Source organism: Onychostoma macrolepis, chromosome 24 (assembly GCF_012432095.1).
Source record: "Onychostoma macrolepis isolate SWU-2019 chromosome 24, ASM1243209v1, whole genome shotgun sequence".
NCBI classification, from domain to species: Eukaryota; Metazoa; Chordata; class Actinopteri; order Cypriniformes; family Cyprinidae; genus Onychostoma; species Onychostoma macrolepis.
Genome location: NC_081178.1, coordinates 578,343 through 590,940, shown reverse-complemented (window position 1 = coordinate 590,940; position 12,598 = coordinate 578,343). Strand labels below are relative to the sequence as shown.

General features: G+C 33.6%; 1 protein-coding gene across 3 annotated transcripts in view; it reads left to right on the top strand.

Moving 5' to 3' along the window:
* The window catches only part of LOC131533683 (lethal(3)malignant brain tumor-like protein 4), a 61,539-nt gene that overhangs the window by 34,479 nt on the left and 14,462 nt on the right, over positions 1-12,598 (top strand). For all 3 annotated transcript variants that reach the window (XM_058766085.1, XM_058766087.1, XM_058766084.1), the window contains 3 exons: positions 2,296-2,487; positions 4,626-4,748; positions 9,773-9,846. In XM_058766085.1, coding sequence (XP_058622068.1) covers positions 2,296-2,487; positions 4,626-4,748; positions 9,773-9,846 — 389 coding nt within the window. The remainder of the gene's footprint in view (positions 1-2,295; positions 2,488-4,625; positions 4,749-9,772; positions 9,847-12,598) is intronic.

Here is a 12,598-nt window from a genome sequence, read left to right as displayed (position 1 = left end):
CACACACACACACACACACATTATGTAAGCTAAAACTTTTATTTTGGATGAGATTAATCATTCAACAGCACTAAATATAATATAATATATATATAACGTTTCTATTTCTCACTCAAATACTTCACAATATTTGTAATGTAGTGCACAAATCATGCACACTGCTGTTATTTTATGCCGCAGTTATTTGTTGTAATTGCATTGAAAAGAGTGACCACACATTTTACGTTCATGCATTTGCCAAATGTCACTCTTTTCAATGCAATTTTGTCCAAAGCACTTTATATTGCATTTAAAGTAATAAACATTTTTCTTGCATTAAATCAGAATGGTGACCTCTGCATTTTGAGGTTTAATCTGGAGTCAGAACATGCTGTATTTGTGTGAACGTGTGGAGCTCTTATACAGAAGTACATGTGTTAAATGGTTATCTCAGACTGTAGACCTCTGAGGGTTCAGATGTGGGAAATGGCTTTAATACTCTTGTTAACATATGCTTCATATCTTCTTCATCAGCTGTAATGAACTGTAAGACGTTGCAGAAACTGCTTCTCTTGAATTCACACCAAAGTCTTTTAATCTGTTTGCGTGCACAGATCTGCATGAACTCAGTTTGGTTGCATGTGCGGTGTTGAGATCAGCTCATCTTGGCACAGCAGTGTGGAATTGATTTGGTAAATCAGAAAATATGCCAAAAAATCCTCCTCCTCGTATTGCTGACTTGAACAAGATGAGAATTACTGTAGAAGCAGCAAGAATCTGAAATCTGTCTTACATAAACATATTCGCCGCAAGCATATTCCTCTTCTAGTAACTACTGTACATATATTTGGATGAGGACTGAACTTTTTAATATGATCACCTTTTCGGTTACTTGCATGATTTTTTTCATATTAATTGCAGCAGGGTTACTGTAGTTAACTAAAGTAAAACTGAAACTAAAATTAATACTATTTTTAAAAAAAATGTATTGTGACATGAAATGTTGACTGAAATAAAGTAATAAAACTTTTCTATTTTTTTATTTAGTTTACTAAAATAACTAAAACTTTTAAATAAAATATAATAACTATAGACATTTATTTAAAAAAATGGCAAAAACACAGGAAAATGACTAAAATTAAAAGGAAAAAGGAAAATGTAATCACAAAACAAATTCAAAATATTTATAAAAATGAAAATATTATTTCAGTAAACAACTTTAACTCTGATCAGTGTTGTTTTATTATCATTATACTAGATGTACTATTATTTTTTTTATTATTTTAATATATATAGTGAGAAATGTTGCTTTCACAAATGTTTTTATATTTTAGAAATGTTGTATATTTATTAGTTTTTATATTTTAGTGAAAGTTTTTTTCTAAATAATAAAAATGTTTAATTGTTTCAGTTTTAGTTAACTATAATATTGATCGTTGGCATTTTCTCACTGCATGTAAACAGACATTAAATGGTTTTCAGAGAAAGTTGCTAAATGACGTTATTACGCAGTCACGACGCAAAATTGTGTCACAACATCAAATCTCGGCAAAAAATAAATAAATTAGATTTGTTTGTAAAATAATATGCATAAAATATTAAAATATAAATAACTATTTTTAAATGCATTGAATTATTGAACACATTTTTGAATGATTACAATTTAAATTTTTTTTAATAGCTAGTAAACTAGTAATACTACACATTCTCAACAATTATGCTTTAATCAGTGTATTAGTAGTTCGTTAGTGTGCTGCACTCTTAAGAAAAGTCTGTAAAAATAGGGCACAGTCTACTATGTTAATATGAAGGAATTTTCCGAATTGGTTTTTACGTGCGTTTTAAATTACGCATTGTGTTTCAGATTACAGGCTGATAATGATAATGTCCCGGAAAATTACTAGTATCTTTTCCATTTTTCTCACAGTGTACTGACTGATCAACTATCGCAGGTACAAGCTACTAACAAAGTGTATCATAAATGAACAATTATTCAATTATTATTATTATTATTATTATTATTATTAAATTGAACAATTGCAAACAGCAGCGAGGCATCTTTGGTTTCCTCTTTTTGTGTAATTTGGATGGAAAATGTGTGCCAGTCACTTATCAAAAGTTGCTAAAAGTTGCCAAATAAATTATAAAAATTGCAAAATTTGTTGCTAGGTGCTTTTGGAAGAAAAAGTTGCTAGGGTAGTGTGACAAGTTGCTAGATTTGGCGACAGAATTGCTATGTTGGCAGCACTGGAGGCCGCTGAACGCACGATCAGAGTGTTACTGTAAAGCGTGCTCATCTCTCTGTGTGTCCCTCAGTGCCTTCGGCTGCCCGTATTCTGACATGAACATGAAGAAGGAGGTGGTGCTTCCCGACCGGCTCGGAGGAGAGAAGCAGATCACCTTCATCCCTGTCAACTTTGTGCAGAAGACCGAACACCTGTGTCCAGACGAGGAGGAGGACGAGGAGGAGGAAGATGGGAAGGAGGACATCAGCCATGTGGACAGCAGGTCTGTGATTGAGACTGAGAGACCGTCTCCCACAATGCAGTTCAGTGCTCCCTTAACACAGTCAATAATATCAGCTGTGATCCGACTCGAGACATTTCTATATAAAACTGGATTAGAACTGTACAAACACCGGATGCACTGGTTTTGTTGTAGACCTGAAATAATCTCATCAATAGGACAAGATTAAGCATGTAAAAGCTGTTGAATTAGTGTCGCACACATGCTGTTTTATTTTAGCATTATTTATATTATACTGTTATCATTTTTATTCATATTTTGAATTAAAATTTTATTTTTCGTTTTAATTTAGTTTATTTCTTGTGGTTTTTTTTATATGCTTTTGTAGTTTTTATTATTATTTTTGTAAATATTGCTGTTCAGGTTTAATGTATTTTATTTTATTTTTTCAATTTTTATTCAATTTATTTAGCTAATTTTTTTTTTTTATTAGTTAAGTAGTTTTAGTTTAATATTTATTAATGTTATTATGCCCCCATTTTCAGTAGTTTTATTTATTTATTTATTTATTTTAATATTACTATTTAGGTTTCATTTATTTTTATTTCAGTTTTAGTTCCATTTCAGTTATTTCAAGTTAGACATTTTAGTGCTTCTAATTTTCATTTTTTTTAATTTTTCATTTAATATTTATAGTTATTTCTGCATTATTTCGATAAACAAAAAATATTTTTAATGGTTTGTTTAATATGTTTTTTTTCATTAGTTTTATTTATTTCCAACCTTTAAACTTATTTCGGTTAGTTTAGTTAATTATAATCACAGTGCTGGTGACCAGTTCTGAATGCATCGATTAATGCGCTATGAATGCGTTAAAGTTTTGTTACGAATAATGCATATTAAAATATGTGAATCAGATTTTAATGTTTAGGTTTTAAATAAACTTTCAAAATCTAAAAAAATCAATCTGGCTTAATTCAGATCGACAAACATTGTGTGAGGTTTCGTTCTGTCTGTACGTTCACTATCGATTTCTTCTTCTGCAGCATTTCTGAGTTTTCTGAGCTCATGGAACATGATTTAATTTTCAAACGCTGGATCAGGGCTGGATTTCGCGCGCTCTGCGTTTAATTCTGCGCACGGAGTTCAGTCAATAAACAGACGTGTTACACTGCTAATGTTATATAGAGGTTTGAGAGACGAGAATCACAGAGCTGATCTGCTCAGAGGCTTGGAGTCGTGACAAACGCGTCTCTCGCCAAGAAACGAATGCAGCGACTGCAGACAAACGCCTGCTCAAACCTGTCTCCTGATTCATGTGCTAGTATAGCTTTTTATTTTCATATTTTCAGTTTTCATTTTAATTTAATTTTTAGTTTATTTTATGCACTTTTGTCTTTTTACTAGTTTTAGGTTTGTTAAATATTACTATTTACATTTTATTTTTATTTTTTTTGTCAAATAAGTTTTTTTACTCAGTCAGCGAATAACCTTACAATAATCACAAGTTCCAGGATTAATTTTCTTATTTATGTTTAGTTTTTAGTTTTAGTTAGCAATTTAACTTTTTTTTTTTTTTTTCAGTTTCTAATTTTGTTTAGTTCAAGTATTACATATTTTCATTTTAATTTATTTTAGTATTATTTCATAAATTAAATAAATAATATAATATTACTATTTAGGTTTAATTTATTTAAAGTTTTAGTTTAGTTCCATTTTAGTTTATTTATTTACAGTTAGTAAGTATAGTACTTCACCTTAAATTTAAGTTTATAATTTTTAATATTATTTGTAATATTTATATTTTATATCAGCATTATTTATATGAAGACACATTTTCAATGTTTTGTTTAATTTTTATTCCTTTTGTTTTATTCTTTTGTAATTTTTTTTTAAATATTGCTATTTAAGTTTAGTTTATTTCAGTTTTAGTTCCATTTTCATTTTTATTTATTTCCACTAATGCTTCAACTTATTTTTTACTTATTTCAGTTTCTAATTTACTAATAAAAATTTTCATTCTAATGCTTTTGTCATGTTTATTAGTTTCAGTTTACATATATATATAATATTTCCATTTGATTATTTTTCAGCATTTTTCGATGAACAGCAGTTTTAATAGTCTGAGTTGTAGTGGAGGAGGATAGCCGTGACTCACTGAAGGTGTCTGTCTGTCTCAGGGTGATGATGGCGTGTGACGGCGCTCCTCGTCTGCGCGGTCGGCCTGCGATTCTGAAGAAAGAGCTCAAAGACGAGCTGCTGACGCCGTCGCTCCTCGGGAAGAGACCTCGTTTACCCAGCAGGTGATAATATTTCCATTGATGTATGGTTTGTTGGACAATATTTGTCTGAGATGCAACTATTTGAAAATCTGGAATCTGAGGGTGCAAAAAAATCTAAATATTGAGAAAATCACCTTTAAAGTTGTTCAAATGAAGTTCTTAGCAATGCATATTACTAATCAAAAATGAAGTTTTGATATATTTACGGTAGGAAATGTACAAAATATCTTCATGGAACATGATCTTAATATCCTAATGATTTTTGGCATAAAAGAAAAATGTATAATTTTGACCCATACAATGTATTGTTGGCTATTGCTACAAATATAGCTGAGCTGCTTATGACTGCTTCTGTGCTGCAGGGACACATATGACAAGATGGGCTTTAGTTTAATGTAATTTGTATAAAAGGTATTTGGTGATGTTTTAGGAGTGAACTAGCATAAGGATGAGTTCAGTTGATTTAGAGTTAATTCACCATAAAATCTGTCATTATTTTGACTTTCTTTCATCTTCAGAGCACACATTTTCATCCATTCATTAAAATTTGCATAATCAGCTTTTTTTCAAGCTTCAAAAAGTGCAACAGGGTCCCTGTTTAGCTTAAAAGCTCTTAGAATTCAGTTTTCTCAAATTGTATTGTTTTTTTTAATCTAAATATTAAATATTCTAAAAGGTGTGATTGTAAGAGGTCTGAAATTTGGGGACGGAAAAACAGGAATTGATTTATGGCCTAATGTGGGTTTATTATTATTATTATTATTATTATTATTATTAATTAAACCATAAAAAATAAATTAAAATAAATTTTTATTTAAAATAAATATTAACTGAAATAAAATATTTAAAAACAAAATAAAACTAGAATATTTACAAAATAAAAAACAAACTAAATGATAAATGTCACCTTGGCAACTAGTTTAAGCTGAAGTACTAAAATTACAGCTAAAATTAAAATGTAAAACTAATTAAGAACTATGTAGACATTTAAAAAAACTAATAAATAATCTTAACATTTAGAATTAAAATAGAAGAATTAAATGTAATTCAAAATATTAAAAAAACTATAATAGTTTATCAATGATAGTAAAATAACACTGGAGCGCTGCGTGCTTCAAAGTAAAAATTACAGTATAGATTGACCTCTAATTCACATTTATTGATATATTGGTACATGAACCAATTTTGAATAAAATCTTCAAACTTACCCTTTTAAATTCACCTAATTTCATAAATTAATCTGATATTCAAGATATATTTTAATATTATATGGGTTTGTTCTATATAGGCATACAGTGTTAATACAGTGTCTTAAAGCTCTTAAATTTGACTTTAAAAGCTGTGCAGACACACTGCTATATAAAGCATCATAAATGCTGACAGAATGTTGATTATCAGCTGAAGTAAGTGTTTAACAGCAGCTTTAATGGCTCAGAATGAGGCTTGTTTCTGAAGCTCAGGTCTGATGTGATGTGTGTCTCATTAGCGGTGTCACGTCTCACACACACACACACACACACACACGCGGTGTGACAGAAGGCTCTATGGTGCATCTGACTCATGCGTTATAATGCAGCACTGACACTCATTATTCACTGCAGGACCACAAACACACAAAACAGAAAAGGGTGGATATTTTCTGTCTTAGACTGAAGGTTCATTTGGACAGAAACCTGATATATTTACATTAGTTTCATGCATTTGGCAGATGCATGCAAGGTTTACAAGGTATTGCATATTATCATGCTGGGTAATTAATTTTAAAGTGACAGTTCGCTTAAAAATGACAATTCTGTAATCATTTACTCACTCTCATGTTGTTCTAAACCTGTACGAGTTTCTGTCTTCTGCTGAACACAAAAAAAGAGATTTTGAAGTATTTGTGTAACTGAACAGTTGGCGGTAGCCATTCACTTCTATAGCATGGGGAAAAATGCAATGGAAGTCAATGGGTGCCGTCAGTTTTTTTGGTCTTTTATTGTGTGTTCAACAGACGTGAAGGAGAGTAAATGATGACGGAATGAACTAGGGAAGCACCGAAATAAATACAGTTTTTCGCGTTCTTTCTTTCGTCTTTCACTTTTATTTAGTCAGAAACCCGGAGGAAGACCTCGGTTCTGCTTTTGTTGACAACAGCAGATTCATAATTGATTACGAATTAATTTGAGATGTTTGTCGCACGTATCACATTGTCACATGCCTTGTAAAAATTCATAAAAACGTTACTGACGAGTAACACGGTTTCATTTTTGGATGAACTGTCACTTTAATGCATCTATTTTTCTGTTTCTTTATCTGCTTGCAGCCCGTGAATCATTGATGTTTCATTTACTCTTAATTGCTGAATGTTTGGGAGGCTTTTAACATCCTCTGAACATCCACAGATGAAAGAGTCGCTCGGAGCCGTTTGCAGTCAGGCTGTGGCTCTCGTTGAGTCTGGTGTGTGTGTGTGTGTGTGTGTGTGTGTTGAGAAGCGTCATTAACAGTCTGATTTAAAGCTGTAATAGATGTCGAGGCGTGACGAGCGTTCATTGCCAGAGGAGGATTTTCAGATCAATCCTCTGTGTTTCTACAGCAGGAATTTGTAAAGGCTTCATTGCACTTTTAATACACTTCCTACAGCTTGATTTGTCTTCTTCACTTCGTTTGAGACTGTTTCGCCAGTTTTGGAGTGAAAAGTTTCTTCTTTGTGAAGCTTTGCCAGGCCTTTACTGCAGCGGACTTCAGTTGTTGTTTGTTTGTGGCTCTTTCTGTCTGTAGTTTAGTCTTCAGCGAGTGAAACGCTGCTCGATCGGGTCGAGATCAGGAGATTGACTCGGACGTTGCAGAATAATCCACTTTTTACCTTCAGAAACTCCTGGGTTGCTTTTGCTGTATGTTTTGGGTCATCGTTCATTTGTACTCTGAAGCGCCGCTCAAGCAGCTTTGCTGTATCTGGCTGAATCTGAGCAGAGAGTATATCTCTACACACTTCAGAACTGATCCGCTGCTTCTGTCTTCTGTCTCTTCATCACTGAACAGCAGTAACACAGAGCCACTGAAGCCATGCAGCTCATGAACACACTGCAGGGCTCGCAAAATCGCTAGCCCGAGGTCCCGGGGCTGTTGTGTTTTCCAGTCGGGCTCCCAAAATATATCACCGCCTGCCCGACGGCTCCTTAAATACAGACCTCCCGCGGGTCCTTAAAAACTCTGAAAGTGAGTTGTATCAAACTTAAGGCCATAAAAAGTTTTAAATACGTTAAATGGTATAAGAAATGTCTTAATTATAATTTCAAGAGTTGGGGACGGAAAGACAAGAGTCACACGATACGGCAGGATTAAACTTCAAAAGGCAATGATGTCATTGAATAAATAATGAGCGCTGCACGTTTCAAGTCAAAACGCGGCGCGGATGTCTTTATGTGAATGTCTCTGAAGGGAACCGACTGTCCTCAGAAGCGTGTCGCTGGCATTTTAATTTAATTTTACCTATAATTCCTGATAAAGCAGCGTTTATGAGCGCGGAGCTGCTTTGTGTACAGCGTTTCCGGGGAAACCGCAATATCTCAGCGCTCCTGAAGCGCCACCTCGTGGCAGAGAGTGAATCTGCATTTACAAATAGCCTTTCTTGCTGTTTATGCTCAGATCAATGCAGATATCAACTTTTTACGCAGCAAACACATAGAGTTGTAAATGAGAAAGAAGTTAATGTGCCTTTTAAAAATCTAAACAATTAAGACATAATAATTTATATGCTTGATTGATCCCTTTTCATAAGAACTGTCTATAGCCTGAAACGCTGTTGTATAAGATATTTGTTTTTGTGAAAACCTGAACTGTAAATCATGTAATTTTATGGCTCAATACTGTATGTTACTATAGACATTGTCCAGCCCCGCTCATACTGTGTTCATTTTACTTGTGCAGCTCTTAAAATGGGTCATAAATTGCCTTAAATATATTTTAAAAAATTCTGCAGATACCCTGTAAATAGTGAAATAAAATTCCTTCCTTCATATTTGTTGATATTTGTGTATTGAAAATATTTTTGATTGACATTTAAACTCTATCTGATTTTCTATATTTAAAAAAAATAATAATAAAATAAAATAGTAATTTTTTAATTCGGGCTAGTTAAATTAATGTTCGGGTTACCAAAATCTGAAGAGTACCTGCCCGAAGGGCTACCAGGGATTTAGAAATGTTGCGAGCCCTGCACTGCCCCATGCTTCACAGATGATGGATCATGAGCGGCTCCAAGTCTTCTCCACACTTTCTTCTTCTCGTCGTTCTGGAACAGGCTGATCTTAATTCCAGTCGCCCAAAGAATGCTTTCCCAGAAGTGCTCTGGTTTTTTGGTAAAGTCTAATCTATCTTGTGGTGAAGTCTTCTCTTGATTGTAGACGCGTCTGTCTCCTGGAGAGTGCTCTTCTCTTGGCTGGATGTTGTGAAGGGTTTTGTCATGGAGAGGATTCTCCGATCATCACCACTGTTGTCCTCCGTGGACGTCCAGGTTTCTCAGAATGTAGAAACTGTTGATTTGGCTCCTAATGTTCCTGCTGTCTCTCTCTCTGATGGCTCTGTGTTGTTTCTGAAGCCTGACAGTCCTCTGTTTCTCTTGTATGGAGAGCTCCTTTGACCGCATGATGTGATTCACAGCAACAGCTTCCAAATACAAACGACACACTCAGAATCAACTCCAGACCTTTACTTGCTGAACTGATGTAGAAATAATGAAGGAATAGCCCACATCTGTCCATGAAACATTTTATTTATGGTCCAATTACTTATGTCTCCTTGGAAAAGGAGGGAGGTACATATTAAAGAGCTGTAATGCCTTAACCTTTCCTCCAGTTGTGATGAGAACATCCTTAAATTAAAGCTCAGTCTGCACTTTAAGCCCATATTCATTATAGAACTGTAACTTGAATGTGTTTTGGTCAGCAGCTAAAATAATACAAATTGTGCCTGTGTCCAAATATATATGGACGTGTGTGTGTGTGTGTGTGTGTGTGTGTGTGTGTGTGTGGGGAATTGCTTTTAGATTTTTTCTTTCTTTTCAGACTCACTCAGTCTACGAAGTATCTGCGTATCAAGGATGAGGACGACGACATCGATGTGAACAGCGTTATTTCAGGTGAGCGTTTACAGTGTGTTTAAACCTGCTTGAATGTTTCTTTCTTCAGTGACTGAAGCTCACAGTCGCTCTCGAGCAGAATACACTTCTGCATTTGTGAATCCAGCAGTTGTTTCTGTAGTTATTTGTTGGTTTGATGCGATGTGATGAGCACACGTCTCGTCTCCAGCACGATTATTTGGCTTCAATAATAATGAAACTCCTCCGTACTGAGAGTGAAGACGACTTTACTTTTGTTAAACGTCCCATCTGGATATGATTCATAAAGAAATGAGCTGTTTTGAAGCTTTCGCTCCTTCATTTACTGATGCTTGAGAGATGAGCTTGTGATTTCCAGTAGAGCTGCACAATTAATCAAAATAAAACCCAAATAGAGATGTGGCTTAGTGAGTGTGATTATTAGAAGACAAAGGCTGTGATTTAATTCTGTAAATATATGCACACGTTTCATGAGTGAAGCACGGCACTGTGTTCATTTACACGCGAGCAGCTCATGATCTGGTGTTTTCAGCGTCTCGGAACGACTCAATTCACAGCAAACGATCCTAATGAACACTTTCCAAAACATCCGCTTTTCAAGATGCACGTGCAAATTTGTCTGATCCTTGACGCGATCGCGCGCAGCAGCGCAAAGTTGATTCTGTGCTTTTTTGATCTAATATTTGATGTTTTTAAATGTTGTAGATTTAAGTAGCAAATGAAAATCGCTAAAATGAATGCATATATTTTGAGACAAAGGTCTTCTTTATGATTTTCAGTTGTTTTTAAGATAATTAAAGCAACAGTTTTTAAATAACGAAAGAATATGTAAAAGTACGGTATTTGGGGTAAAAAGCGCCCCTGCTGTTGCGCACCGTAATTAACATGATAATTAATAGATGGCTGACTTTTCCATTTGTTGACATGATATTGTTAGATTCAGATGGTAAATATCATATATTATGTTGGGTGTCCATATTAGAGATAATCACCATGTTTAGAATGAAACCATCATAATTAAAAACATGATATTAATCATATCATATAATAAAATATTTGTTACTACTGTAAATATATATTCAATTATTATTGGATCTCCTTCAATACTTTCAGAATTTTTACTTATTAAAATGATTTTGTTTCTGTATTTTAAAATATATATTTTTATATTAACTTATTTTAATAACTATATTTATGGAACAAAAATTAATTCTTTTAATTTTCAAAATAAGCAGAAAATAGAACAAACATTGCTGAAGTGATTGTTTTAAACAAGTATTAACTTAGACATTATTTTAGCTGAAGTATTTGTATTTTGTTTATTTTCACACAAAATCTGTTGCTCCATTAATGTTCAATACAACATTTTTTTTTCTGGAATTATATATATTATGCGCAGTGAATAGCACATTTATTCTTAAGATGGGCCTTTAGCCTCGTTGTACCCTATATTTTCTTTCACATGGCCTTCTGCCTTGCATATGTATCTGAACTTAAAAATAATAATAGCTTGATAACATCTGATCTCATATTTTAATATTCATGTCTCTTTGGGCTCAACAGATGAATGTTTTTTGTTTGTTTGTTTTTAATAGAAAAATTCTCAGGAGCCGCTGGGCTTTGGCTTAGTGCGTTAGTATTTATTTTTATGTTTTGAATTCTCATTTTAATTAAGTTTTAACAACTGTGTTCTGGTAATGTTTCAGAAGCTCCACTGGCAGGGCTTCTCAGTGCTTTTGACTGTATTTAAATGCTCTGTAATTACAGTGATTGCTGGAGAACGATTTGTCAAAATATATTTTTTAACTCACAATTTTTACCAGATGAAATATTTTAGAGTTTAGCATACCTAGAAAAAAATGTGCACTTGTTGTAAAATGCCTGTTAAGGATTCGAAGACTTTTCCAGGTCTTTTAAATGGGTTTTCCTCATTTATCACGGCTTTCAGAAACCTTACAGAATCCTGCTTCTTCAGGAGGTGAATTAAAAGAATGACTTTACAATGACATTAACAGTAAGCAATACATTTGTTTATTTATTTGTAATTGTTTTGATTTGAAATGGTTTTAAGTGGTTTGGAGGATCATTAGTGCAGCGAGCTCTTTGGGCCGGTTTTGTCCCGCTGAGATGCTGGTTCTGCTGGATCTTCAGCGAGGAGCAGATGGTCAGTATGTGATGGTGTCCAGGGACGGCTGATCTTTCTCAGATCTCCCTCGGACTCTAAATATTTATTCCTGTGAGATGCGAGTGTTGAAGGCTTGCTGGTGTCGGTTTATCTGAGATGTGTTTAGTAGCTGCAGAAGCAGTGATCTTCGATCGGTGAGCTGGGATTGATTTGGTGAAGGTCTCCAGGATCCGGTTCTTCTGTGTGATGGATCAGAAGACATCAGGTCTGACAGATAACGTCATCTGTTCTCAGATCAGTTCACTCAGCTGTCTATAGGGTTAAAATAGCAGACTTTGGCTTTTACTCAGTTTTAAATACATAGTTCGATTGTGTTTAAAGAGTTTTTTCCTTTTCATTGTTTTTCCTTTCATTTTTCTTGTATTTTTCTTTTTCCATCTTCATTTTTTTTTTCTTTATTTCTTTATCTTTTCTTTTTTCATTCTCTTCTACGGTTTATTTCTTTTTTATTTTTCATTTTCACTTTTTTCTTTTCCTTTCTAATTGTTCTTTTTTCCCCTTCTTTTCTATTAATTTTGTGCTTTTCTTTTTCATTTTTTTTCTTTCTCTTTACATTTACATTTATTCATTTAGCACTTTTATCAAAAA